The sequence below is a fragment of the Hydractinia symbiolongicarpus genome, chromosome 3 (genome assembly GCF_029227915.1).
Source record: "Hydractinia symbiolongicarpus strain clone_291-10 chromosome 3, HSymV2.1, whole genome shotgun sequence".
Classification (NCBI taxonomy): Eukaryota; Metazoa; Cnidaria; class Hydrozoa; order Anthoathecata; family Hydractiniidae; genus Hydractinia; species Hydractinia symbiolongicarpus.
Window position 1 is genome coordinate 11,439,143 of NC_079877.1, and position 25,733 is coordinate 11,464,875.

The 25,733-nt window shown below is 32.3% G+C and overlaps 2 protein-coding genes across 2 annotated transcripts in view; one reads left to right on the forward strand and one right to left on the reverse strand.

Annotated features, from left to right (window-relative positions):
- The first annotated feature begins 3,089 nt into the window (after positions 1-3,089).
- LOC130636834 (uncharacterized) lies at positions 3,090-4,667 on the forward strand. Its single transcript, XM_057446683.1, has 3 exons — positions 3,090-3,138; positions 3,230-3,451; positions 3,553-4,667. The coding sequence occupies exons 1-3, from the start codon at positions 3,090-3,092 to the stop codon at positions 4,665-4,667; spliced, it is 1,386 nt and encodes a 461-aa protein (XP_057302666.1).
- An 8,598-nt stretch (positions 4,668-13,265) lies between these two features.
- Positions 13,266-25,733, reverse strand: part of LOC130635714 (structural maintenance of chromosomes protein 4-like) — a 31,533-nt gene continuing 19,065 nt past the window's right edge. Inside the window, exons 12-37 of the mRNA XM_057445155.1 lie at positions 24,946-24,986; positions 23,765-23,821; positions 23,496-23,617; positions 23,147-23,255; positions 22,978-23,039; positions 22,460-22,529; positions 21,905-22,066; positions 21,326-21,366; positions 21,097-21,232; positions 20,787-20,847; positions 20,459-20,586; positions 19,841-19,945; positions 19,302-19,428; positions 19,077-19,128; positions 18,912-18,963; positions 18,640-18,725; positions 18,330-18,414; positions 17,026-17,088; positions 16,442-16,615; positions 15,867-15,986; positions 15,417-15,494; positions 15,195-15,350; positions 14,704-14,780; positions 14,469-14,547; positions 14,193-14,297; positions 13,266-13,535 (exon numbers count right to left, since the gene is read on the reverse strand). Of these exons, the coding sequence (XP_057301138.1) occupies positions 13,395-13,535; positions 14,193-14,297; positions 14,469-14,547; positions 14,704-14,780; positions 15,195-15,350; positions 15,417-15,494; positions 15,867-15,986; positions 16,442-16,615; positions 17,026-17,088; positions 18,330-18,414; positions 18,640-18,725; positions 18,912-18,963; positions 19,077-19,128; positions 19,302-19,428; positions 19,841-19,945; positions 20,459-20,586; positions 20,787-20,847; positions 21,097-21,232; positions 21,326-21,366; positions 21,905-22,066; positions 22,460-22,529; positions 22,978-23,039; positions 23,147-23,255; positions 23,496-23,617; positions 23,765-23,821; positions 24,946-24,986 (2,489 nt within the window). The 3' untranslated portion in view covers positions 13,266-13,394. The remainder of the gene's footprint in view (positions 13,536-14,192; positions 14,298-14,468; positions 14,548-14,703; positions 14,781-15,194; positions 15,351-15,416; positions 15,495-15,866; positions 15,987-16,441; positions 16,616-17,025; positions 17,089-18,329; positions 18,415-18,639; positions 18,726-18,911; positions 18,964-19,076; positions 19,129-19,301; positions 19,429-19,840; positions 19,946-20,458; positions 20,587-20,786; positions 20,848-21,096; positions 21,233-21,325; positions 21,367-21,904; positions 22,067-22,459; positions 22,530-22,977; positions 23,040-23,146; positions 23,256-23,495; positions 23,618-23,764; positions 23,822-24,945; positions 24,987-25,733) is intronic.

Here is a 25,733-nt window from a genome sequence, read left to right on the forward strand (position 1 = left end):
AATGTATATATAATGTATGTATGTATATAAAATCCTGTTTTATCTCTTCAAAAAACTTTGAAATATTTCTAAGAGTACTTTACAAACGCAGAATGAGTGAACGGATGTATTTAAAATAAACGAAACCACCATATCTGTGTTGTGGTAAATGAAAACCATTAATATAGCTAAAAATAGAATCGAGCATGTTTATTATTCTTCTCTCTGGTAATCATTTCTTAATGATATTTGCCAACTTTTGTTGTCTAGAAATTTGCCCAGTACAGTGATTAATTACTAAAATATGATGCAGCACAAACAAAGTTTTTTTCAAGCTCAAACATATTTAGGTGCTATCTACGCTTCTTCATTTTCATATTTGTTTTTCTTGTTAAGAGTAGAATAGCTGTGGTAGAGTGCACTAAGTTTTTTTCTCTCAAATGCATAGAAATAAGGTACAAAGCTTAAATTGATAATTAAGGATAAGGAAATAAACAGAATCAATAAATATAAAAATACACCAATCAGCTTCCATATTTTAAAAAGTTATTTATAACCAAAAACAGATTCTTCGCAGCGACGTCATTTTTTTCTTATTTGAATTTGTTTTAATATTTTGATGACAAAAATAATCTGTAGTGGTCGGAATTTTTTGTTACATCAAAAAGTGTGTTATCAGCAAAAGTGAGCAAAACAAGTTGACATTTTTTTAATTCAGATTTGCCTGTCAAAATGAAAACATCTAACTTACTTACTTTCACTACTTTTTCGCAGTTGAGCTCCGCCCCGAAAATTAAGCCTTTCACGGGATCTTATTTTCGCGGATGAGTCATTTTTTAATATTTTACGGGAACTTAATTTCGCGTTTCGACATTTTTTCTCTTTCTTTAATCTCTAAAAAGAATGGATTTAGAAGGTGAATTCTGGCTAGAGAAACCAATTAACGGAGTCCCCTAGGTATCGTTAGAATGTCTTTTAGGTTCGTGATTTTTTTTAACGAGGGAAATGGAGAATATTACTATCTTTCCGAGAAAAATAATGTATAATATTTTAAAAATAATTTTTTTGTCTGCCGTTTAGAAGAAAAATGTGAAAATGGCTTTTACACACATAATATAGTGTGTTCGTACTAAAATTCGAGTTAAAAACAGGTGTGCTTAAGTGTCATCGATGTTTCCATTAGGGGTTAAAAAACTAACTGCAATAGCTTTATAGTTCGAATGCATGAAATGTGTTTCGAAAAAAACTTAACATCAGTTTCGGCATCAGATTCAATTTTATATTGTAAATCCTGGTCCAATTCTTCTTCCCCTTTGTTTCACGGAGTTGTAAACACTTCTGTGAGGTTGGAAATAGATCTTAGTTACTTTTGCAATCGGTAACTAAAAGGTCTCTTTTAAAAGACAGAATAGATTATATCCGATACTTTCCCTCGTTTCTTTACTTATGGGGAAAACAGGGAGGTGACAGAGAGTGTGAAGGAAAGTACGGACGCTTGTCATAGTAGCAATTTTGACTATGGATATTTTCTTATTTAAATTTTACGAATCAGACATTTTCTTAGCAGGGAAAAATTTTCTAATAGATACTTTTCAGATTTTCACGTAACTTGATTTCGCGGATTAGGTTAAAATCCGCGAAAATTTATCCCAATAACTGCTCCCTCCCCGCACTTATAATTCTTAGAAGTTTTTCAAGCCAGTACGTTCTTAATCCAACTCTTGATTCCAATTCTACACAAGTCAATCTCATTTTTTGGAAATTGTTGATTTTGTTAGTATGGTTGTCTGTTGCTAATTTTGTTTTCTGGCATAAAAGTAGCAAATTGATGTAATGAATGCTTATCAACTTGTGTTCTAACACTTACTTGAAGATGATGTACAGTCTGTTTTATTCACTTAGAGAAAACGAAGTTACGAATTCGAATTCTTATTCTGATACCGAACAGGTAGCTTGTAACTTCTAAAAATTTATACACAACTTTCCGTGCGATGTTGTGTTTTGACTTCGTGTTTGGGACAATGTCAATGGGTAAAAAGTATATAAGGCAGTGTCAGATGAAATAATCATATTTAAAAAAAAAAACTTGCTTATAATTGATAAAACTTCATTCTCAAAGAGAGAAGAATATATAATTTATTTCCAGCACATTTTGGACCTTCTGTTTCCAATAAATTTATAAATTTACTTAATAGCTGTTTCGTTATGTGTAGTCCTGTTTTTCTAAAAAAAATGGGCGCACATATAAAAAGACTGTCTTAACCCCTTGCAATTTCTGGCGCGCATGTAACGTTTTTAAGAATACATGTAGCAAAAAGGGTTAAATGTTTACTTAGAAGAAGAATTAAATTAGAAGCAGTAAAAGAAGATTAAATGCAAAGTATTATTTGCAAACGCATTTTCAACTCCATCATTACCAATAATCCTAGTAACTCCTAAAAGACATGGCTGCTTTAGTTAACCAACCACGCTTTACTAACCAAACGCATTGTAACAATTCCTGTCATCACCATACTTTCTTGCATCACATTAAATGTTGAACACGCGTTGTGGTTGGTCGAAAAAGATTTAAAAGGAACGAAGTGACAACGGTAAATCCAATTCGATTTAACTGCGAGGAGAAGAAAAGGAAAGCTGATTCAAATAATCTTCAGACAAGGTAGGTAGCTATTACTTCATTTATCGTGATTATTAAGGTTAAGATATTAAAATGCTTTCCATTCTAACAAGCCATCTGTATTTTACTTTTGAAACAAAATAATAATAATCATAGTTAAAACTAGTGTTTGGTCCCGTGAAAAACAATACAATTGTAGATACTAAAAAAATAAAAAATCAACCTAATAAACCGTAACATTCATCGCTCTTATCGAAAAAGAAATATTTTAATAAAAAGGGGAGAGGGGACAAATTATAAAGGCTAGCAATAACAGTAGAACAATGAAAAATAATCAACCAAAAATACAAACAGATACACGCAGTTAAAGCATTTAAACAAGATATGATTCCAGCAAACATAGTTCTGGCAGTATAAGCAAGATATAAGATACATTAGAGTTGCTAGTAATGTTCGATTATACAATTGAAATATTTATTTTAGGAGATCCAAAATGAAGATTGTCATTTTACTGTTATGTTTCTTGCTGGGAACAACAATTGGTAAGATCTTTTTTATCTTATTTTACTTTCTATTGTATTGTAGTCATCAGAATTTAGGTATTTTAGCTATTAGCAAAAACAAAACAAAAAGGAATGTTGGGAATAAGCCAATTCCATAGACATCAAATTCTTGCTATAAAATTCGAAAACTGTAACTCGTTAAAACACACAATTCACAATTTCGAAAAAGCTTTGCCTAAGATCTTATCTTTAAAACACAATCAATTTGCTTCTAATTTTAATATGATAACTTATTTATTATTTATTACATTAGCTAATGAAGTGGAAGAAACAGAAGACATTGCTGATTCCGGTATGTTTTTAAGCTTACATAAAGTTAAAAAACGTAAAATGTGTTTGTGGAAGTAAAATGTTCAGGAACAATATTTGAATGAAGAGTTTTTCTAATTTTAGTAGACGAATTTAACGATCAAGACGAAGACCCAGAAATGGATGAAAGCGAAATGACAGAAGATGAGGACGAAGATGACGATCAAGAAAGTGACCCAAGCGTATATGGATCATATGGTCGCAGTGGTTACGGATATTCTGGTTACGGAAACGCTCGCTATGGAATCAGACGAGGCAGTGGAATCGTCGGAAGACGCGTGTTAGTAGGTGGTAACAGAATCAATATTGGTTCCGGTATTGGTAAATTGAGGCGGGCTGGAATCATTGGAGGACGACGATTAGGAGGACACAAAGTCCTTATTGGATCAGGCCTTGCAGGTATAGGATTAGCTGGACGTGGTTTAGTCGGAGGAAAAGGATACGGAGGATATGGATTGAATGGAGGCAGAGGAATCATCGGGTCAGGTCTTGGTGGACGAGGTTTAGTTGGAAAAAATGTGCTTGTTGGAGCCGGCCTTGGTGGACACGGCTTAGTACTAGGAAAATCTCGCATTGGAGGAATTCTTGGAGGTCGTGGTTTGGTGAGAGGTCGATCTGGTCTTGGAATAAGCAAATCTATCGGAACTGGCAAAGGAGTTTCTGTTGGATATGGCCCACATTGGATTGGTGATGAAATGGCAGAAGATGAAGAAAGTGATCCAAGCGTATATGGATCATACGGACGCAGTGGTTACGGTTATTCCGGTCACGGACGTGTTGGTTATGAAATTAGACGAGGTAGTGGAATCAACGGAGGACGTGTCTTGGGAGGTTTAGGTAAGGTAGGTATCCGAGGTGGTAATAGAATCATTGTTGGTTCCGGTATTGGTAAATTAAGTAGGGTTGGAATCATTGGAGGACAAAGATTAGGAGGACGCAATGTCTTTATTGGATCAGGCCTTGCAGGTGTAGGATTGGGTGGACGTGGTTTAGTTGGAGGAAAAGGGTACGGAGGATATGGATTGGCTGGAGGAAGAGGAATCATTGGATCAGGTCTTGGTGGGCGAGGTTTAGTTGGCAAAAATGTTCTTGTTGAAGGTGGTCTTGGAAGACACAATTTAGTCGGAGTTCGATCAGGTCTTGGAATAAGTGGATCTACTAGAGGATATGGACCATATGGAGATGAATTTGATGAATAAAAAAATTAAATTTATTAAATGCAATATACGATTTACCATTACCTTATATAATTATTATTTTAGTGCAGGGAATATTTGAAATAAAGTTTAGTTGTTTTGATTCTCGTATTCCACGTACGTCTTGTGTTCTTGTTATAATAAGTATCTGTAAAGTATTGAGGAAATAATACAAAAAGTTTAATATTATTATTACAATGAACATAAAAAATAGGAAAGGTCAGTTAGAATATATTTCTACGGCTGCTGAATTTTTGTGAAGAATGAAAATTACAAAGTGCACGCACAATGATAAACTCGACAAGTTAAGTCTTAAAATTTAAATTCTAGAGGTTTTGCTCCTCTGAAGAATATGCTCATAAAAAAGAACACAATTCTTCCTTTTTCCAAGGAGATAATTGGTACAAAAATTACACAAACAGACAGAGAGAGTAGGACAGGACTTCTGTAAAGGGTATAAGGGTTTCGACTCATATTTCTGAACCAAGGTACCCAAAATGTCTAGCTGAGTCACCTCAAAAGAGGTCTGCGAACAGTCTTCAGCAGGAACTAGACATTTCTTTCATCCATAACTTTTCATCTGTCCTACTCTGCACAACCTTGTGTGACTGGGGTAAGAAGTAGAGTGTTCACTCTCCAAAGATAAGACCAGTGCAGTCAAACCCACTTGCTGACATAATTTTTTTTGTTTTTTGTTTTTCTGTTTTTGTTTCTTAATAAACGAAACAATTTTTAGAAAATAAAAAATTACCCTCAAAATACTTTGCTTCTTTGTCCGTTCGTTTGGTCTCGAGTATTTGAAGCAGTTTCGGTATTTAATTATTTACAATTTTTTGGCCAAATGTTTTTGTACGACAAATCATGAAATTCACTACTTCAGTTCTACGTAAACTTTTTGATATATTGCTCTTGATTTGCATGATTTGCAGGGGCGGATCTAGCAAATTTTCTTTAGAAAATTTGTATATACATCTGGGGGCCTTGAGGGGCGCTGTAAGCCCCCGAAGCAGGGCCTGGGACGGCGCCCCAGAAGCTTTCGCTAAAACGGGATTTGCGAACCCTGAAATAGGTTTGAACGGGAACAAAAAGCAACCTCAGACGTTTTAGACATTGATAACAGAAACAAAACATTCTCTTAAATATCGCAGCTTTATAAACACTTCAAATAGAAAACAAAAAGCCCTGCACCTTGAAGATTTTGTCATAAGCCCGGAAGATTCTAAAATTTGAAGTAGACCTTGAAAACGGAGAATAATGGGGTAAACAAATCATTGAGTATCAAGTCCCAATTATTATTGTAACTAACTTGCAATGTTAAAATACAGCTTAATATATAAAAAAAATAATTTTACATATAATCAGTATTCTAAAATAATAGTAAAAACTTTAACTGGATATTTTCAATAATAATTTGGAAAATTCTGGAAATTCCAGGATACAAATCTTGTTATGTATGAACATGACGATTATTATATAATAACTTTTAAACAAGTTCAATTTTAATAAATTATTATTCAATTAATTCAGCAATAAATACATATTAGCATTTGAATATTTCAGTTTTTAGGCCTTCAAAATTAACTTTCTTGTTAACGATTCTTTGAAAATGATGATGATGCATGGTTTGATAACAGCTGATCTAAAAAAGAAAGTACGAAACATGAATAAAATTTTACCATAAACTGAATTAACACCAGGTTGTTTAATTATTGTCTCTTTAACCTCTCCTTGCCTCTTTGATTTAAAAAGATAGAAATCAATGCCATGTAATGCACAAGTTATATTATATATATAAATACATGTATATAAATTTAATCAAGCTGGCTTTTGATATCTTTATTAAACAAGTAACGTACTAAGCAGGCGATACATGACTGTTAAAACCTGTAGATGATACATTCAGGATGTATTTTGTCGAAATCGATTTATATTAAATTCAACATATTTTATCGTTTATTATCCAAATTCTCGAATTTGAATTTCTTTTTGGAGATGTTTTTACAAGATGTTTAATTATCCTGCATCGGGTAATTATATATTCTGTTACATGCTAATTATCAGTTCCCCCTGACTTCCTGGTGCAAGCAACAATAAACGTTTGCCACGCTTTGACAACTTTTCTGCAGAAAATATAAAAAATCCTGTGACGAATATTTTTTATCTGTTAGAAATAGCATCACAAAGTGTCGTTTTGAAAGTTGTTTTAGCCCCCTTTTTCCTAAAAGAACAGGAGTTGGGTGTCCAGACCCTCATGGAAAAACTACGTGAAGCAAATTAATTCTTAGCTGATAAAATGCATGAATTTAAAAAAAATAGCTTTTATGGTGGTCATAGTAACAAAAACGCATAGCTAATATAGAAACAACAAAAGATAAACATAAACAACTCACTTCGACGTGATTGCGCAACTATCCTTCTTTGATTTCACATAGGCAGGAAGGTATATTCTCCCTAGCAATTTCTTCGAATAAAACCATAAGTAAGTTGTAAGACTTAATTAATTTAGCGTATATTGAGGTAGCTCATCAAAATATACGTTTTTAAAAACTAACTTTACACGCTCTCTCAAGCTCTTGCAAGCTATGTTGAGAACGGAAAGAATCTTCGAATGCCCTACTAATATTTATACCAAAACGCCTACAAGCCTTATTAATACATAGAAACATAGAAAAGAAAAATACATAGAATTTTGATAGGTTTGTTCAAGACTGTCTGACTAAAAATAGGTCAGGCCTACATAGGTTGCTTCTAGTCCACAGTGAAATCTTCACGGGATAACCTAGAGCCAAGACTGGCTGACTTAAAAATTTCTGACTAAAAATAAGTCAGGGCCACATAGGTTGATTCTAGCCCACGGTGAAAGCCTCACGGGCCAGGACTGGCTAACACAGGTCAAGTCAATATATGGAAATACGCAAGAAAGAACATTCAATCCATGGAAGTACGCAAGAAAGAACATTCAATCCATGGAAATACGCAAGAAAGAACATTCAATCCATGGAAATACGCAAGAAAGAACATTGAATCCATGGAAATACGCAAGAAAGAACATTGAATCCATGGAAATACGCAAGAAAGAACACTCAATCCATGGAAATACACAAGAAAGAACATTCAACCCAAAACCTTTAATCCATAAACAAAATGGAGACAACTTATATGTTCGCATTTTTAGGGGATCGAACTTTAATATGTACATTCAAGGTTGAGACATGTGGTGCAGATAAGTACAGTTTTCATTATAAACTTGAAATAACAACAGAAATTCTGCGATATTTCTGTTTTGAGCAGTTAAGATTCTTGACTCTCCTAACTATTTGAATGTATTTTCCGCTATAGCGAACACGCACTCGGAGACATATGACGCCTGAAAAAATCCGCTTATAGGCACTGAAGTATTAAAACTCAATTTTTTTAATTAAAACCTAGTTTATCGGAAACTTCAGGCTGATAATAGGCGAAAATTCAAGAAAAGATTTGGATCATATTGAATCTCTCCATCGGATTAAAAATCAAAGTAGCGTGGGCTGCTTTCTCGTAAAATACATATGTAACCATAGTCATAAGGAAAAAAAGATAGTCTAGAGGCAACGACCACCAACATTGTTTGCGCAACATATCCTTAAAGGAGAGGCGAACAAAAAACATTTTTGTGGCAGCCACAAAATAAATTTTGGCGAGGTAGCAAAAATTAAGGAACGTCTAAATCCCAAAATCTAGTAATATAACTACTATAACGACACACAAATAACTATGTTTCATAAATAAATATCCATATTCCTTCCTATTACAGCCATAGCAACATTTTTACAAAGTTGCTATGGCTGTGTGGGTAAAAAAGAAGCATGTACTTAACAATAAACATTAAAAATGAGACCTTTAACTAAAGATAAGCAAGAATATTTTACATACAATTGTAGTGCCATCATTTCATAACCTTCGTTAATACTTCTTGGAACTTTATAAACATCTTTTACAACCATTAATAATATTCTTTTCGTAATTTGGTTCGCTTTTTCACAACATACATCCAACTTCGAACGATGAAGTTTGTTGTGATGAGATGGCGCCAAATTTGATAAATACACAGACCAGAAACTTTTAGCAACAAATCGAACGTGAAATATGGCGCTTTCAGCTTTATTTACAAATCTTTATTTTCTTTTTCTTTACTCATGAATTAGTTTACTAACTTCAGTAATAAAAATAAAAATATTTTCTTCGTGTTATTCAACTAATAGCATATTTGCTATTTTGATCTTTAACTTATGTATTAATTTTAAAAAAACAGTGTGATCATCGAACCGTGGCCATCACTGTAGAGAAAGATCTAATGTTGTTTCTGAATAACTACGAGTTTGGCAAATGTGTAAAAATACTGAAGCATGAAATGAATGATTCAGCATAATAAGGGATAAAAACTGGTATTTTGTTATAAACTTCTAATGAAGAGATCTTTTGGGTATAATGTGAGTATAATAACGTGTTGTTGCGTTGCAAAGTCCTAAGCTACAAATTCACCTTTTTTAAAAAAGCAGCTTTAAATTATTACCTCTTAATTTAAAAACAGCAAATCATTCAGCAAAACCATTTTTTACTTGACTTGATGCTAACTAAATATTACAAAAAGCAAACAATTGTCAAGATTTTATTGGATATTCCAGACCAGCGGATCTGGTCTTTAAAATTATGTCAGACATCATGAATTTTCCATCAGCAGCCCTGCCACAACTGTTCGCCTCTCCTTTAAGTTCTGTTGGACGACCCTTCGATACTGCACGAAAGTTAATAATGGCGGCTCAAATAGGAGAGGATTACTTGGCTGGAGATGATCTTGATGATTTGTTTAAGTTAATTGATGGTGGTTTTTTGGAAGATAATGTGGATTTTAACACAGAATTAAGTGCTGTTGTAACAGCAGTTGAAAGCTGCAAGAAAAAAGGTTTACCGTTGCCAAAATTTTTATTCTCATTTTTATGACTTACTAGGGGATAATCTTCTACCCTTAAAGTTTGAAGATGTGACTTTAAGCAGCATTTTATTAACTGAAGTTGCTAATCACATTTTTATTCATCTCTCAGGAACCGATAAAGTTATGGCGTCTCTTCCTGATACTGTTTTGATGATTTCTAAAAATGAGCTGAAAAGTTTGCAATATATAGCTGGATTTATTGCACATAAGCTTCACACAAAATTCCGTTTATCAAAAAAATGTACTGATTACAACAAGCAAGCTATTTCAATTTTACAGGCGTGCAAAGTTGACTGTGACAATTCGCAGACACTGATCAATATACGGGACAGAGGTGGATTGTGGAGAGTGAATAAACAAATTCAAGATGTTTTTCAAAAATGTGAAAAAATATTTCGATCGAAAACTTTACATTTCAGCACAACTTTGAAATATGATGATCTTGTGGAAGATATGTTGAAAAACTGTTCTATTTTGTCGAACTTTAATAGTGTTACTGTGGATCCAAAAGTCAGCAAAAAGTCAGTATAAACCTTCTGGAACATATGCTCACTTTCTATACAAGAGTCCGCAGTTTTTCATATGCAAGAGATATACGTAAACAACACAAAGCTGCTAAGAAGGCTGCAAAAAAGAGATCACTAAGAACTGAAATAAAGAAATCAAGCAGTAGCACAGACATGGGACACTGATTGACTTAGTTCCAGGCATGAACCTTAAAAACTGCCATAACGGCTATTTTTATAGCCACACACTTAATAAAAATCATTATTCGGCTCAGCTTACCAAGTAAAAAAACTGCTGCTATATAGTAATTTTTTGCAGCTTCAAATAATAAATATTGCTATGTGAAATAAAAATAAATTTTAAAATTGTGACATTAATCAGACATTTGGCAAAACATATTCCGAAAACTTCTGCGGAAGAAAAAACAAATCCGCCAAATTAAATTTCGGCCAAAATTACATTTTTTTGCCATTCGCTAAATTAAATTATGCCAATTCTACCAACACTAAACTTTGTAGAAAAAAAAAATTGTAAAAACAAACAAACTTACTCTTGAGTAGTATTATGGTTTATTCTGCCTAATTCAATAATAAATTATAGTGAGCCATCAACAAAAGCCAACCTCTAGTCTTTCATAATAAGAGAAACCAATGATTTTTTTTTAAATTTGTGGCTATAAAAATAGCTGTTGTGACGGTATAAGTTCATGTCCAGAACTTTTGGGTTTACTGAGTTGGAGTGTCATCAATGATGTCAAGTTTACTGCTTGTCCCCTGAACATTCCCAGCAATACGTCTTACGGAAAATTGAGCTTTGATGATATTATCAACATCTCTTACAGAAGGATTGTCACGACGAGATCCAATTGATCGTTGTCTACCACAATAGTTTTCTAAGTCATCCTGGCAAAATCTTTCTGAAAGAATATATGTTACACCATGTTCTAAAGGAATTTAACACAAGAAATAAACATATTTGATTTTGCATTTTTTGTAAAGTTTCCGTCACCTTTTTTAATAGATTCTTTCCATAATGTAAAATAGGAAAGGAAATCATCCAACCATGCAAAACGTACATCATCAACAGACTCATAAGGCTTTAAAAATGGCTTTCTTTTCAACTCATGTTCAACGGTGTTCTTTACGTGCAAACAATCAAAAAATTTATCCATCATGAGACTGTACTGGTACAGCACAATTTTGTCTCATGGTGGCTGCTTCAGGTGGACCGAATTGATTCAAAACACTACCAACAGTTTCACTAAGGACTTGAACGGCAAGACGAAATTTCATTATAGAGTAAGGTCATTTGTCAAGTTGTGAACCAACTTTTCATGATAGAGTTGTGTAACATGACTCCAAAGATTATAAAAACCACTATTCCACATACAATGTGTAGCTCGACCAGAACCAGAATTTAAGAGACAATTGCGTGATGTTTTTATAAGATGCAGAGCATCAGCAAAAAAAAAAGATGTAACGGTTGTCATTTGTATGGATATTTTTAGCACGATAAACTATATCCTTGCCAGAGTCACCATCTAAAAATCTATGCATTCTGAAAAAGCGTCTGTTTAGTGAGGCACCATCAACTGTAGCCGCTATAACTTTCAAATTCAAAATATTTTGAATGTAATCCCAGTTGTAGCAAATATTGGGATACTGTACGAAAGAGGATTGACAACACTTTTAGCAAGAAACACAAGTACATGCGTGGCTAATTATTTAACTGTTTTTAAAGTGGCAAAGTTTGTGCGAATGTCACTTAAATCAACAAAACCGAAAATTTCGCCTGAATTTTCATCTCATCAAACAATATTATTGTGTATCTTTCAATATCTGAAATTGTGGTAGTTAATGTGGCATAACTGTGTGTCTTGAATGTTAATAGTCCGCTCAATGACAGTGTTGAAATTCCTTGACTGAAGTCAAAGTTTCTATATATACAGTAGACGTCCGTTAATTCGAATGCCACTTAATTCGAACTTTCCGTTATTTCGAAGAAATTGCCAAGTCCCTTGAGTTTGGTTTAATAATGTCTTATAGTTTGAGCTGCTTAATTCGAACTCCGCTAATTCGAACATTTCGCTAATTCGAACATTTCGCTAATTCGATCAATTTTTTAATCTCAAGGCTGCATTATGCTCGTTAATTCGAACTTTTGTGTATCGACAAATAAAATCTTATGGGAAAATAAAAAAACGTTTTCATTTTTATTGCATCAATGGTGACAAAATTTCCTTCAATTTATCAATTAAATTGGCATTTTTAATAAAACGAAGTTTACATGGAATTTGGAGGCCTTGCTTAAAATTCTTGTTTTTTCTGAACTTCCGATAATCCGAACATTCGTTAATTCGAACAAAAAATTTAGTCCCTTGCGTGTTCGAATTAACGGACGTCTACTGTAGTGGTTGGAGAAGGAGGCGGTGACAGATATATTAAATCTTCCCGTTTTTGAATTGAAGTGCTGGATCGAGGAGCTTTTGAAGTGGTTTGAACAATACTTTTTTCTAGAAGATTGAGATGAGGTAGCTCTCCTTCTTTCAAGCTTTTGCGTTTTGAATAAACCCAGATTTGTTCTGAAGAAAAATGTCGTTCACATATTTTTGATTTAAATGTTGCGATGCGTTTTTTCAGCTGATCATCAATGACCTTATCTTTCGTAACAATGCTAATACGTTCCTTCCCCCATTTCTTGTTTACATCAGTATTGGGTACTGGAACTTTAAAAATACTGAGTTTTTTGTTTCTCCGTGATGTAGGGCATCCAAATATAGCACAATTTTCGCCAGGCATAGTAAAAATTGCAACAAATAACCCAAATACCAAGCAAGAAGCGCTATTTTGAACTTCTGTGCAAGATCGGAGGTTTGGGCGCCTGTATCTCTCGCCCATAAAGACACGAGAACAATAGATCATTGTTTCTTATCAATCTTTTTTCTTATATGACTATGATATAACAAAAGTAGCGCATTTTGTATAAGAAAAAAAAAAGAAGAAGTAGAAATTAGAAGTGTTATTGTGCGATATAACTCTGCGGTCTACATGTTATTTTCTCTTTCTCACCCTTATTTAAATTTGCGCGTACTGAATACGCGCAGAAATTATATAAAAAATATCTTAACAGATATACATTTTTATAGGAAGTTTATGTTTGTTACAAGGTATCGGTGTTACCACGTACACCGCAGCTACGCCACCATTATTGTTGTGATTAGATATATATACAATATTAATTATTGATGAACTTCAAATACAAATCAATGCCGGATTAACTACCACGCTCTTCGTGCAATTATCGGTTTTGTAAATACCGACCAAGCGATCAGCTAGCTCGAACATGTTGTTTCGCAAGCTGATGATGATGAATTGTGCGTTTTTTGTTCGTTCCTATGGTGTATAAAACATACATGTTTAATTTATGCAAGAGATCAAACTTTAAGCGGTTGACCACTCGATATCAACTCGTTATTTTTCTGACAAGTTTTGACTACAGCTCCTCACATATTTTCACTCTTTCAGCAATTTTTGACGGGAATTACATGCTATTGAAACCTTGGATTTCCTTAAAATGGGAATTTTAATAACAAACATATTGATAGAACAGATTACTTTTAAATTAATAATTCTAATTCTTTTAAAACAATACTTAAATTTAATCTTCGCCAATATTTTAGAAAATGAAAATAGTTATAATTAGCCCTCTAAATCCAAAATTCCTGACCTTTTATAAAAACACCAAATTTTTCCAATATATTTAGGTCTCCTGACAAAACATATTTGAGAATTTAGAAAATCGTCGCAGTATTTTAATTTCATTTATTCTGGTTAAACGACTGAAGCTTCAACTTAGGAGTAATGGCAAGGTTACTTCACTGTAAAACAAAAATTTTCGCCAAAACTAAATTTCTCAAAGCAGATTTGCCAAATAACTATAATTTTTACCGTTTCCGAATTTAAATTTCCCACATGAGCTAACATCAACACTATCTAACACACAACGATAGAGAATGGCTAATTATTAATTAAGTATTAATTATGCCGTACCTTGATGTAATTAGCTACAATAGACACGTTTTTGAAGTCAAGTGCAGCGTCTATCTCGTCCATAACATAAAGTGGTGTTGGTTTGAAGTGATGGAGAGCGAACACCTGAAATGGCGAACAAAATAAGAAATTTGATTGGCGAACAAGAGCAAGCAAGAAACTTAATTGGTCAAATTATTGCTCAAGACATTATTTAATAAAGCACGAAATTTAAACGGCTGCTTTAACTCAAATAAATCAAACAGTCACTGAAACACTTTAAAAAGTTATACATACCAAAGCAAGCGAACTTAAAGTCTTTTCTCCACCCGATAAATTTGAAATGTTTTTCCAACTTTTCTTTGGTGGTCTGACACTGAATGTAAAGAATAAATATTCAAAGAAAGGGATTCGTAAGGATTCGTTAGTGCCTTTATCTTGATGATATTGTCCTTTTTTCCATGCACGAATATAAATTTAGAAGTTTTTTGCACATTTTATGCGAAAAAAGCATGTCAAAAAATTAACATACCTGAAGACAATTCCTTCAGAGAACGGATCTAAACTATCCACCAGTTCTAATTCGGCATCACCTCCTAACGTTATCATCTAGAACGAGACAACAATTATAAAGTTTGGCAGAACGACCACAGACGGTCAACATTTGTTTAATTTTCTATTATGATTCAATTGATTGATGGGAGGAGCGCAAAAAAAGTTTCTTACTTGTTTGGAAGGCGACTAATCTTTTATAGTAGTTTCTTATATTAAAAAACGTATAATTTTAGAATTCATTAAAAAATAAAATTTATAACAAAACGAAAAGTCCAAAGCCAAAAAGTAATTTTAACTTTACTGACTAAAAACACGTTTTTATAATTGAGAAGATCTAAAGCAATTTCATGCGTATTTAAGGACAGTTGCTCCGAATTATATAAAAGCCGCGGATAATTAATACTCTTTAGAAAACGAGGAACGTGTTCAGCAAATCAGAGGTTCCCAAAATTTCACGTAGATACTAACCTGGTACATTTCTTTTAACTTGGTGGTGATGATGCTAAACCCTGCCATAAACTCGTCTAATCGTTGCTTACGTAGACTATCGTGCTCTTTTCGTTTATCATCGCGTTCAGTCGTGACCTCTTCTAATTCTTTCACACGAGATAGATACGCTTCTTCCTATGTTAGAAATAAAATAGATTATACACGTTACAAACAAAACTGTGCACGTTTTACAGAACTTACTTTTTTAAAATATTCCGTGATGGCAGCCATGTTGGGTTGCATCTCTGCGAGCTTTTCCGTAAGGACAGTAATTTCATACTAAAAAAAAAACGTTTTTTAAATCCATCAATTTTCCATGAAATCTACGAAAAATTCAATGACCACGGGATGCAACGATATTTTTTTTCAAAGTTATGATCATTGGATGAAATACTATGCAAGTCCAAGAGATATAAAATGTAAAAAGAAGTTCCATATTCTAAAAACGATTACATGGCTTTGTTAAAAAAAAGGCGTCTTCTAAGACATTTTTAGCTTAAACAAGGTCGATGAATTTGAATGTCCTTTATAACTTCCATGACTTATGGCCACCCAGCACTATTTAGATGTCGAAACAATAATATTAGTGGATGGGAAATTGTGTTTAAAAAATGATGCTATTATTAAAATAAGCCACGTGTTCACACTTACCGCAATTGCAGTATCATCCAATTCCTGTATTTCTTCAGGAGTGAGAGCGATCAGCGTTTCAGCTTCGCTCGAGCTTTCACTTGCTGATTTGGGGACATTATGAAGAGCTAAACCAGTTAACTGAAATAAAAAAGTCAAGTACAGTAAAATGCAATTTAAAAATGGCTGCGAGTTAGAATAAGAGAAGCAGCGTAATACGCAATCTACTTCAAGTTAATCCTTCTTTTAAGCACCTAAATCTGTGGTCCACGATTATTAGGCTGGATGACGTACCAATCATTCACTTATTGTACTCGCATGCGCAAAAAGCTATACTGAAGGGTATGAAGTAGTATACTCTCCGATTACTCGTACTTGTCTTGCACTGTACTCGACATTTATTGTGCCCGTACTGGTATACTCGTGTTTAGTTAGTTACTCGCAATCGGCACTGTAATGTAGACAGACTCAAAAATGTGACTAAAGATTTACAATGTCAGGTCTAGTTAAACGTGAAAGGGAGACCTGCGTAAAGGTTCGGTGTTGGCAATCATTTTCAGGTTAATTTTTAAGACTTTCAAGAAACAGTTGCCAACCTTATTTTGCCAATGTATGATTTTGTTATGGTTCTCCTTTACTGTGGTTTCATACTTTTGATGTTCGTGTTTGATATCTATCTCTTTGCTGCGAAGATCAGCTTCGTCCTTATCAGTAGCTTCGAAGGCTGTCTTAACTTCCTCAAGTTTTAGTTGCATCTCTTTCATTTTTTCCTAAAATAAAAACTTTTGTTAACACGTGAATTTCTTACTGTTAAGAAAATATAGCACACTACATTTTATTGTGAGAATAAGAAAATGCTTTGCAATAAACTTAGCACTAGATTATACAAAATTTAAAAAAACTTTCAGAGCTAGAACAAATTGCTTATTTTGTTAGAAACTTTACGAAAAGAAAACAACTGATTAGCATTTCTTCATTAATTTTTGTGGCAGAATTCAGTAGAGCAAAAAGTGTACCTTGCAATGACATTTTTCAGGAGTGATCTGTTTGACAAAAACAAAAAACAGTCGCTACCCCCACATGACTAAATAGAAATTTTCCCATTTTTGAACTCCCAGGAATTTAATTTACGGAGTATGTTACCAGGAGTAAGTAAAAATTATTTAAATTTATTACAAACCTGTCCCTCTTGTGCTTCGTTTAAAACTGTTGTTGCATCATCTTCTAACTTTTTCAACTCCACCTATAAAACAACAAACTTAGCGTATCACTAGGTTGTCAGTCTGTAGGAAAAGGTGTAAAGGGTTTTGTTTTTAAGCTTTTTACAAGGAAAACAAACAGATCTATGTTTAAATTACATTTGATTCAAAGATTTTTTGTACCCAGGCAGGGTTTTACTCGAACAAACATTTTAAAATTAAGGTTACTGTAAAGGAAACAAATTATTTTTTAGGTTTTTTGCAAAAAATTCATGACATATAGAAAAAAAATTCTCTTTTGAATGATATATTTTATATCCCATGAAATTATTTGGAACATTCATTTTTTGTGAAAAAAGCCTTTTCAGAGGTGTTATATCCTTCACACCTTCGAGAAAATATGTGAAAAATGAGTTGAGCATAGTTTTTGTAAACATTATGCATGATATCCATATCCCGTATATATGCATAATATTTTTTAGATAGTTTACTTTACCATCGCATAAAAAGTCATTAAAAAAATCTAAGTTAAGGAGTATGCATATGAGCTGTCTCTTGTAACCCTGACTTCTGTCTATTAATAATTCTGAACGTGTGCACGCATATTCACCATAAAGAAAAAGTTCACATCTTTCTGCTTAGTCAGTTCAATCATTTTCATAACACCTACGAAAATCTTTAAAAACAAATATCTCGTTAGTAAATTTTCTCATACATGCATTTACGTTTTTGGTCTCTTTTTCCGAAAGCTTCCTATTGGCTCATTGAAATTTTCGGTAATGGAAAGCTGAATAAATTATGCACAAAATGTTCCCGGATTTTTTGTATAAATTACTGATTAGCGAATTATGACGACAGAAAGAAAAAAATACGCATTGTTTTGAATGATTATATATAACTACAAATAATTTCATAACGACGTTATTAGAAAAAAAACCCCGGGAACCTTTTTGAATTTAATTTATGCTGAATATAACGATACAAAAGCGAGAAGTCTGCGTCCACGCGCTCGGAAAAAGAAGCCATTATAAAACGTTCGGTAAAAAAAATGGTGTGTGTTTATTTCATCATATTTTCTTTTTGGAAAATTACATTATCACGAAAATAACACCATCAAATAATTCTTTCATCAAGCATCCAGAAACAAACAAACAAAAAAAAAATATTCTGAGACTACTCATAAAGTGAGTTTTTTCCTTTACAGTAACCTTAATACTACAGTTACTTTAACAAATTAATTCACAAGCGATTCGAATTTAAAATTTTTGCATTAAGCAAATATTACCTCTTCGATATTTTTAATAGCAGCAGTGTTTTCTTCGACATCCTTCTCAATACTTTTTACCTTCTCCTCGGCTTTTTTTATGTTTCTAAAAACAGCATAATTATTCCACAGTTTTATTGCAAATATTGCTAAACTTTTACAGTATCTTGTATAAAATATATTTAAACGAATTTCACAACAAGGATTTACAAAGACACAATAGACGAATCTTTAAAATGACTGTGGTCTTCTTGACACAAAAAGCAAGAATTTTTATAACAGTATTTAGAATCTGTTTTGCGTTAACAAAACAGGATAAATCAAAACAAACCTGTCTGCTGTTTTAAGAGCAACCGAAGCTTTCGTTTTCCTTTGAGTAACTTCGTCGATGATTTTATTCACTGAATCCACTTTGGCCTGAAAAAGAATTAACAGAAATAAATAAAAAAAATTAATTAGCAGAAATAAATAGTTATAAAATATGAATGCAAACACGCGTATCGCAAATTTAAGACATGAAATTATGTAAAATTGCATTTGTCGTTAACCTATACCTGGCCACACTTCCTTAAAGAATATATTTGCAACGTAAACATTATTTACCTGCTGGCCACCCAGCTTAGATTTTCCAATCTCCATAATTTTATTGTGCAAACTAAGAAAAAAATAGTATGGATCGTAAGTAATCAAGTTAAATCATGTCTAAAGATTTTTTTAAAAAAAAATAATTGGATATGCAGTAATTAAAAAACATGTCAAAATAACCACCTCTGCACTTCTTTCTCTATTTTTCCAGCAGCATCAGCAGCCTTTTTATAAGCTATAAAAAAAAATATTTTAATTTTTTTTGCTGTGGAATAACTGAATTTAAAACAAAATTATCGTGTGAATGCGTAGACGATCTACACAGATAGTGCACAAGGCTTCAGCAACATCGTTGCTCAAATAATTATTTTTTTTACTACAAATGAAAGCTTTACATTAGTTACATACTTTTCTCATAACCATCAATTTCTTTCCGCAGTTTCTTTTCATGATTAGGATCAGGAGTTGAATTTTTGACTTGATTACTTAATACTTTTACCCTTTCCTTCTGTTCTTTTTCTTGTACAGACAAGGACTAAAATAAGAAATATCAACCATAATTTAAACCTAGACTCGATGTAATAAAAACGTGCTGGCTAGTATAAAAAAAATTTGAAAATGATGAAAGATATATAAAACAATGTGTTGGACTAAAATTACTTAATAACATGTCTTTTTGATAATTTAGTGATTAAGCAAAGATGAAGATTGCAATCACAAAGATCCTTTTTCAAAGTGACAAAATTGATGTCAAAAATTCGAAATTAATTTGGTTAATGGAATTTTATATTATACTTATTTACGTTTAAAATAAAACGTTTTCTAACATTTCAGATTTTCACGAGTCCTATGTGGATTATGGGATGATGTGTGAACGCTAGAATGCAGAACTAGTGCGTTGCCAGCACAGTTTTTTCTCATCTGCAGGATTGCTTAACATACATTACCTCAATCTCCATTTTAAGCTTTTTCAATTGATGTTCTGCATTTTGAAGTTGTTTGGTTAAATTTTGAACAGTGTCTTCCAAGTTGGATTTTCTTTGACGAAGAGTCTAAATAAAGCAGGGATTAACTAAACCACTTGCGTTAGTGTTAGGGCTAACGTTGTTAATAAACCTACGTAAAATAAATTGTCATATGATCTAATACTCACTCTGGTATTAATTGAAAGGTTTTTCAGTCATGGTAAGAAATATTCGCTTTAAAAAACCTGATCTCAAGTTACCATTTTTCTTAGGGGTTTATCATTTCTTCAACACGAGAGTACCGTAGGCCAAGTTTGTGGAGATCCTTTTCCCATCATCGGGCAACGTAAATGGTAATAACGGAAAATAAAAGCGTGTTTCCTGTTAATTCTTATAAATCTCGATTCTCCACAATTATATAAATAGAATTCTTATCTCGTCTGGAGGACTTAATTGTTGGTATGCTACGCTTCTTACATATTTTAAACAACAACAAACAAGTGAAAGTTTCTCTTATATTGTTTAAAAATGCAAAGGGTATTGCCAAATGATATTTATCTATATATGCACAGACAAATAGTTTTCTAAACATAATTCTACCTCTAACTTCTCAAGGTCCACATTCAAATCTCGTTGAAGTTTCTCAACAGTTTTTGGGTCGACAGTTTCTGTAACCCGACACCCCATTCGACCTTTCGATGGTTTAGTACCACCACCACTCATTGTACCTAAACAATAGAAAAGTAACTTTAAAATATTAGAAAGTCACACTTTCTCAAAAAGACTATTACAAATTAATTACTGCATTTAGTAATAGCATTGCTAAGGCCATTTTTGCAATTTGGAATAATATATTTAGTTTGGAAACTAAAATTTTAGGGAAAGCTTCATAAAAGAGAAAATTTTTCCTTTCCCCTGAAAAACGTACCTGACATTTCAATTAGTTCTCCTTTCAGAGTGACCACTCTCCATCTTTGGGCTTTAGGCTCCTTCATAAGGATAAACATTTATATAACTATGTTTTTTATATACAATACACATATTACTAAATCAAAGCAAATTTTATTCGATTTTTTTTATTAGGTAATTTCTTTTTATCAGATCTTAAAATTTAATTTGCAAAATGTGTTTGTTAAAGCTTTTCTCATTCTTTGTTTCGTTTCCCATTCACTAAACTCAGTTTTCTATCAAAATACTTTCAAGATCCCTCTTAGCGAGACTCAAACCACCCCACATACCTTGGGGTAAGCAATTCTTGTAGCTTGATCCAAGGTATCAGCAACTAGAGTATCTTTCATGGCAAAATAAAATGCAGTTTTTACAGCCTCGTCTTTCATTTGAACAAGATCATACAAGCGCTTTACATTTTCTGGACTAAAATAAAAAAAGTTAAACATCTGTTTTATTAAAAAGAAACAAAATACATAAACTTTAACCAAACACAACAGTGATAAAAAAGAAACCTACGTCTTAATTTTTGAGTTGGCTTTTTGCTTCCAGTGAGCGACCTAATAGCAACATAGCAAATTTGTTATTAACCCTTTTCAGGCACTCCGTTATATCTTTAAGTTTTTAAGCAATTGTTGTTTTTTAGGATGCTTATGCCCACCAAAAAATATAACTTAATACCATTTAATACAAATTAATACAACATTCCCATGAAAGAAGAAAACACATTTCTGGCTCAATTAAAAGGCAAAAAAATTGTGACTCGTTTGCAATTATATACATTCTTCTACAAAAAGGATTTAACCACTAAAAGATATGAAAACCATACATAAATTTCATTTTTTCTCTCTGACTTTCAATTTTGAAGCTAAGTAATGTATAACCAGTTTAAAAAACTGAAAAACACATATCCACTTTGAACTGACTTTAACTAAACCAGAAATTATTAAAAGTACTCTGAATTGTTAAAAACTAAAAAATATGTATTATTTTATTTCATTTTTATTTCCTTTAATTTCAGTTTCAAAATCCTAACTGTCAAGTTATACACTGATTTTAACTTTATAGAATAAGATCTTGTTTTTTAAAAAAGTATACCTTATCAAGTGCAATGAAAGTTGTAGATCCAATATTATTTTTCCTCAAAAATTCAACACCTTTTTGTGCAGTTTCCATATTATCAACAACAATAAAATCGAGCGCTCCACATGATGTACTGATGGCTATGTCATACTTGTTGTCGATACCACCAAGATCACCCTGGAATTTGTTGACAATCAATCAATCAATCAATCAACCAATCAAATGAACAAACGGACAACAAACAACATTTTTTAATCTGATTAAAATTATTCTGCTATATTAATAGTTGTATTTTGTTAAAAATTAAAATAGCTACAAAAGCACTGCTTGGTTCTTTTACAGAAACAATACACTGAGATACTTCGCCAAAACATTTTCTTTTTTTTTATAAATACTTTATGTTAGGGATGCAAGAAATATCTATTTTTTAGTCACCGTTAGTAGAACAACAAGATGAAAACAGTTACAGTTGAGCAAAAAACACTGAACAACCAACAACAACAAAAAACAATAACAATATTAATTATCAACAGCGACAACAAACCAAAAACAACACTAAAACACACTTACCAATCTTCCATATATTCCTTTCAAACGTCCATTCTTTTTCTCTTTCATTAGTGCTTCAATTACTGCACCTCTAAAATGATATTGTACACTTCCAGTAAACAGTAGTATCAAAAGAAGTTCAACAAAAGTCTGGAAAACCTCTTCAGCCTAATTTTTTCAATTAAATGCAGAAAGTATACTTAAAGATTTTGTAAAAGCAACACAACAACAAGCTATGTTCAGGTGTAAGTGCAAGGACCATATCTTAAAGGTAAACAAGAATCTCACATATTTCTACAACGTAATTTTTTGCTCATATGGTGAAGCTTGTCAGGCAGGCAAGCTAACACGCAAAAGGCTACACATGAACTTGATATGTGATGAAACATAATAGGAGTAAACTTAAGGTAGGTTACTTTAAAGATTAATAAAAAATACACATTTTAGTTACATCAAACTTTTTGGGTAAAACTACACACAATATTTAACTAACCATATTGCCAATTAAAGGAAAATTTTATTCGTTTATTAGATGATACCTGGATTGAGATGCCTGCATTGAGCTCCTTGTTTCTTCAACTTTTAAACGATTTACTTTGACCTTGAAAAAAGAAGGGGTGAAGTTATTTTGACAATCGCCCAAACTAATTTGGTCGTGAATATACAATTTTGGGTGAATAAACAAGCATAACAAAACTGTGTTTCTACCTTTCCTGAGATCTGTGATTCTTCTTCGGTAACTACTTCAAGTTCCTTTTTTGCTTCAGATAATTCTTTATTAAGTACTGGTAAATCTTCTTGAAAGGACACAAATTGCCTAAAAAAAACTCATTTTTTTAAGGGGACAATCAAAAACACTACACAACATTGGTAATTTGATGGTGGAAAAAATGTATGTCACAACAAAGAAAATATAAAATCACCTATTCTTTGTTGTGACATATATACATGGTTTTTGTGTTAAACAGGTTATTACGACATTCATTGACAAGACTGACACTGTATCTGGCCTGTTACAAAAAAAACCCAATCTAGAACCCTCATACAATAATCTTACTTCTCTTTTTCTTCTCTCACTTCTTTCGCTTTCTCTGCATTATCTTTGGCCTTCTCAAACTGCTCTTGCAACTTTTTAAATTCACTCAAGTAGATTTCCAACTCACTAGACGCTACATCAAGCTATAATAGTAAAAGAAATACATACATAAAATTTATCAGAAAATTGTACAGATATTTTTTCCCATTTTTCTGTGCTTGTTAATACAGTTAATGTACATTATTTAAACACTATCCTTATCCTTGAAACGAATGAATGTAGTCAGGTACCTTAGATTTGGCCTCATTAACATTTTTTTGCTTTTCCATTAATTCGTGTTCTTTGACCTAAAACAGAATTAGACAAAAATCTATCGAAAATTCATAATAGCAACATTTTGCATGGTACCTTTCTGACTGATTTTAAAAAAAGAGCATTAATTTGCACGTTTGAGCCCAAATTAATTAGTGGAAGTTATGATAACAAAAGTAAGTTAAAGGTGGAACCCACAAATTCATGCAATTTATATGTGTTTCATTTGTGAATTATAGAACTGGGTAAAAACAAATAATAGATACGTAAATATAACTGAGAAAGAATACAAGAGAAAATTATGGAATTCAAAATGTGCCTGATAAAAAAAAATATTTCGTAGCCACCACTTACCCTATTTTTCATTGCAATAAAATTTTATGGTTGTTATTCATTTTTAAAAGTAAAGGTGTAATTTAGAGGAGTAATTTGTTAAAGAAGAACAAAAATTTCAGAAAATAAAAGAAACAGTTCCCAAATATGGCGTCTTAAAAACAGTACTAAACAAGAAACCGTGGAACAACTGTACTAGACTGTTGTTTTCTTTATAACATGTTTTTTTTTTGACATGAACCTGAATTTTCTTAGCAAAATGCTTGAACATAGGTCATAGGAATAATTAGAAATGTAATTAAACTCGTTTATTTTTGTTTTAAGTAAAATGCTTTTGAAGACCATGTTATGAACAATTTACAAGCAATATTGGAGGGCATAAACTTACTTGCAGAGCAGTGTGAGAAATGTACTGAAAACATTAGCTACATGGAAAAATTGTAAACAAAATTTCTAAGAGTAAATAATAATTCATACTTTTAATTAAAAACAATCTAGTGCTAAAAGATATGGGAAAAAATGAGGAGGAAAGGGTAATTGTTTGCCTAGCTCAGCGGTTAGTTAAACAAAATGGCAGCTGATATTATAACCTAATCATCTGCGCATACAAAAACAAAATATTATCTAAAAAAGTTAGTAAAATCACTCTAGCTAAAGTGACGCCACTCATTATAAAAACTATGTGTTACACATTTAATAAAAAAAAAATTTGAAAAAATATTTTACAGGGCTTATTCATTTTTTGTAACTTGTCTTTTGTTTCTCATCACAGTGAAGTTCGAAGGGACTTTGATAACAGAATTTTAAAAAACAAATTTGTACTAACTTCTTTTTCCTGTTGCATTCCCTCTGTTTCATGCTTTAATCCTGAAATTGATGTCACCAACTGTTTTAATATTAATCTATTACCATGCATTAGTCATCAGACATCAGACATGTTTTTAGTGATTTCACACGAGCAATGTCCTATTGATGTTCTGTCTGCATAAAGTTTGCAGTCAATAATGGTTTGAATTTGTTTGTTGTCATCTTATACTCGGAAACTGGCTAATTTACCCAAATTTGTAGATTTGGGGATATATAAGATCTTAATCTAGAGTTACAAACTAATGTTTTTGTTATTCCAAATATATTTTTTTAATTCATTTCAATGAGAGTATTACAACAATACAGCTAGAGAAAAAAATTTTCAGAGGTATTTTTTGAAACATTTTAGCAGTTAGCTGCAACTATGGCATATTTTAAGGCGGCAACTGAACTTTAACCCTTAAAGGCCGTTTATACAAGCATTCTTTTACTGTTTAATACGCATCAGTATTATACTGTGCTAGTTGTCACAGGGTTGGTACAGACCTTAGACAATGAAATTACCAGACAATACTTCAGAATTGATACTATTTTTCCAGAATCTCAACACAAAAAGGTTATAATTTTACCAGACACACTAGTTCAAAGGAGAATAATTTTCTGGACAAACAATACTGTTAAAAAAACATATGATTAAAACACCACTATTAACCAAGAAGATTCAATTTTTTTCATTGCGTGTTTTTAAGCTGCATAATTAACATCACACCTTAAAATTATTAATGGTTAAAAACAGAAGGAAACATA

Excerpts from the sequence above, each read along its gene's own strand:
- LOC130636834 (XM_057446683.1), top strand. The coding sequence starts at position 3,090 with ATGAAGATTGTCATTTTACTGTTATGTTTCTTGCTGGGAACAACAATT. Across the intron at positions 3,139-3,229 it reads CTTGCTGGGAACAACAATTG|GAATGTTGGGAATAAGCCAA; the intron begins GTAAGATCTTTT and ends CAAAACAAAAAG. Across the intron at positions 3,452-3,552 it reads AGAAGACATTGCTGATTCCG|TAGACGAATTTAACGATCAA; the intron begins GTATGTTTTTAA and ends TTCTAATTTTAG.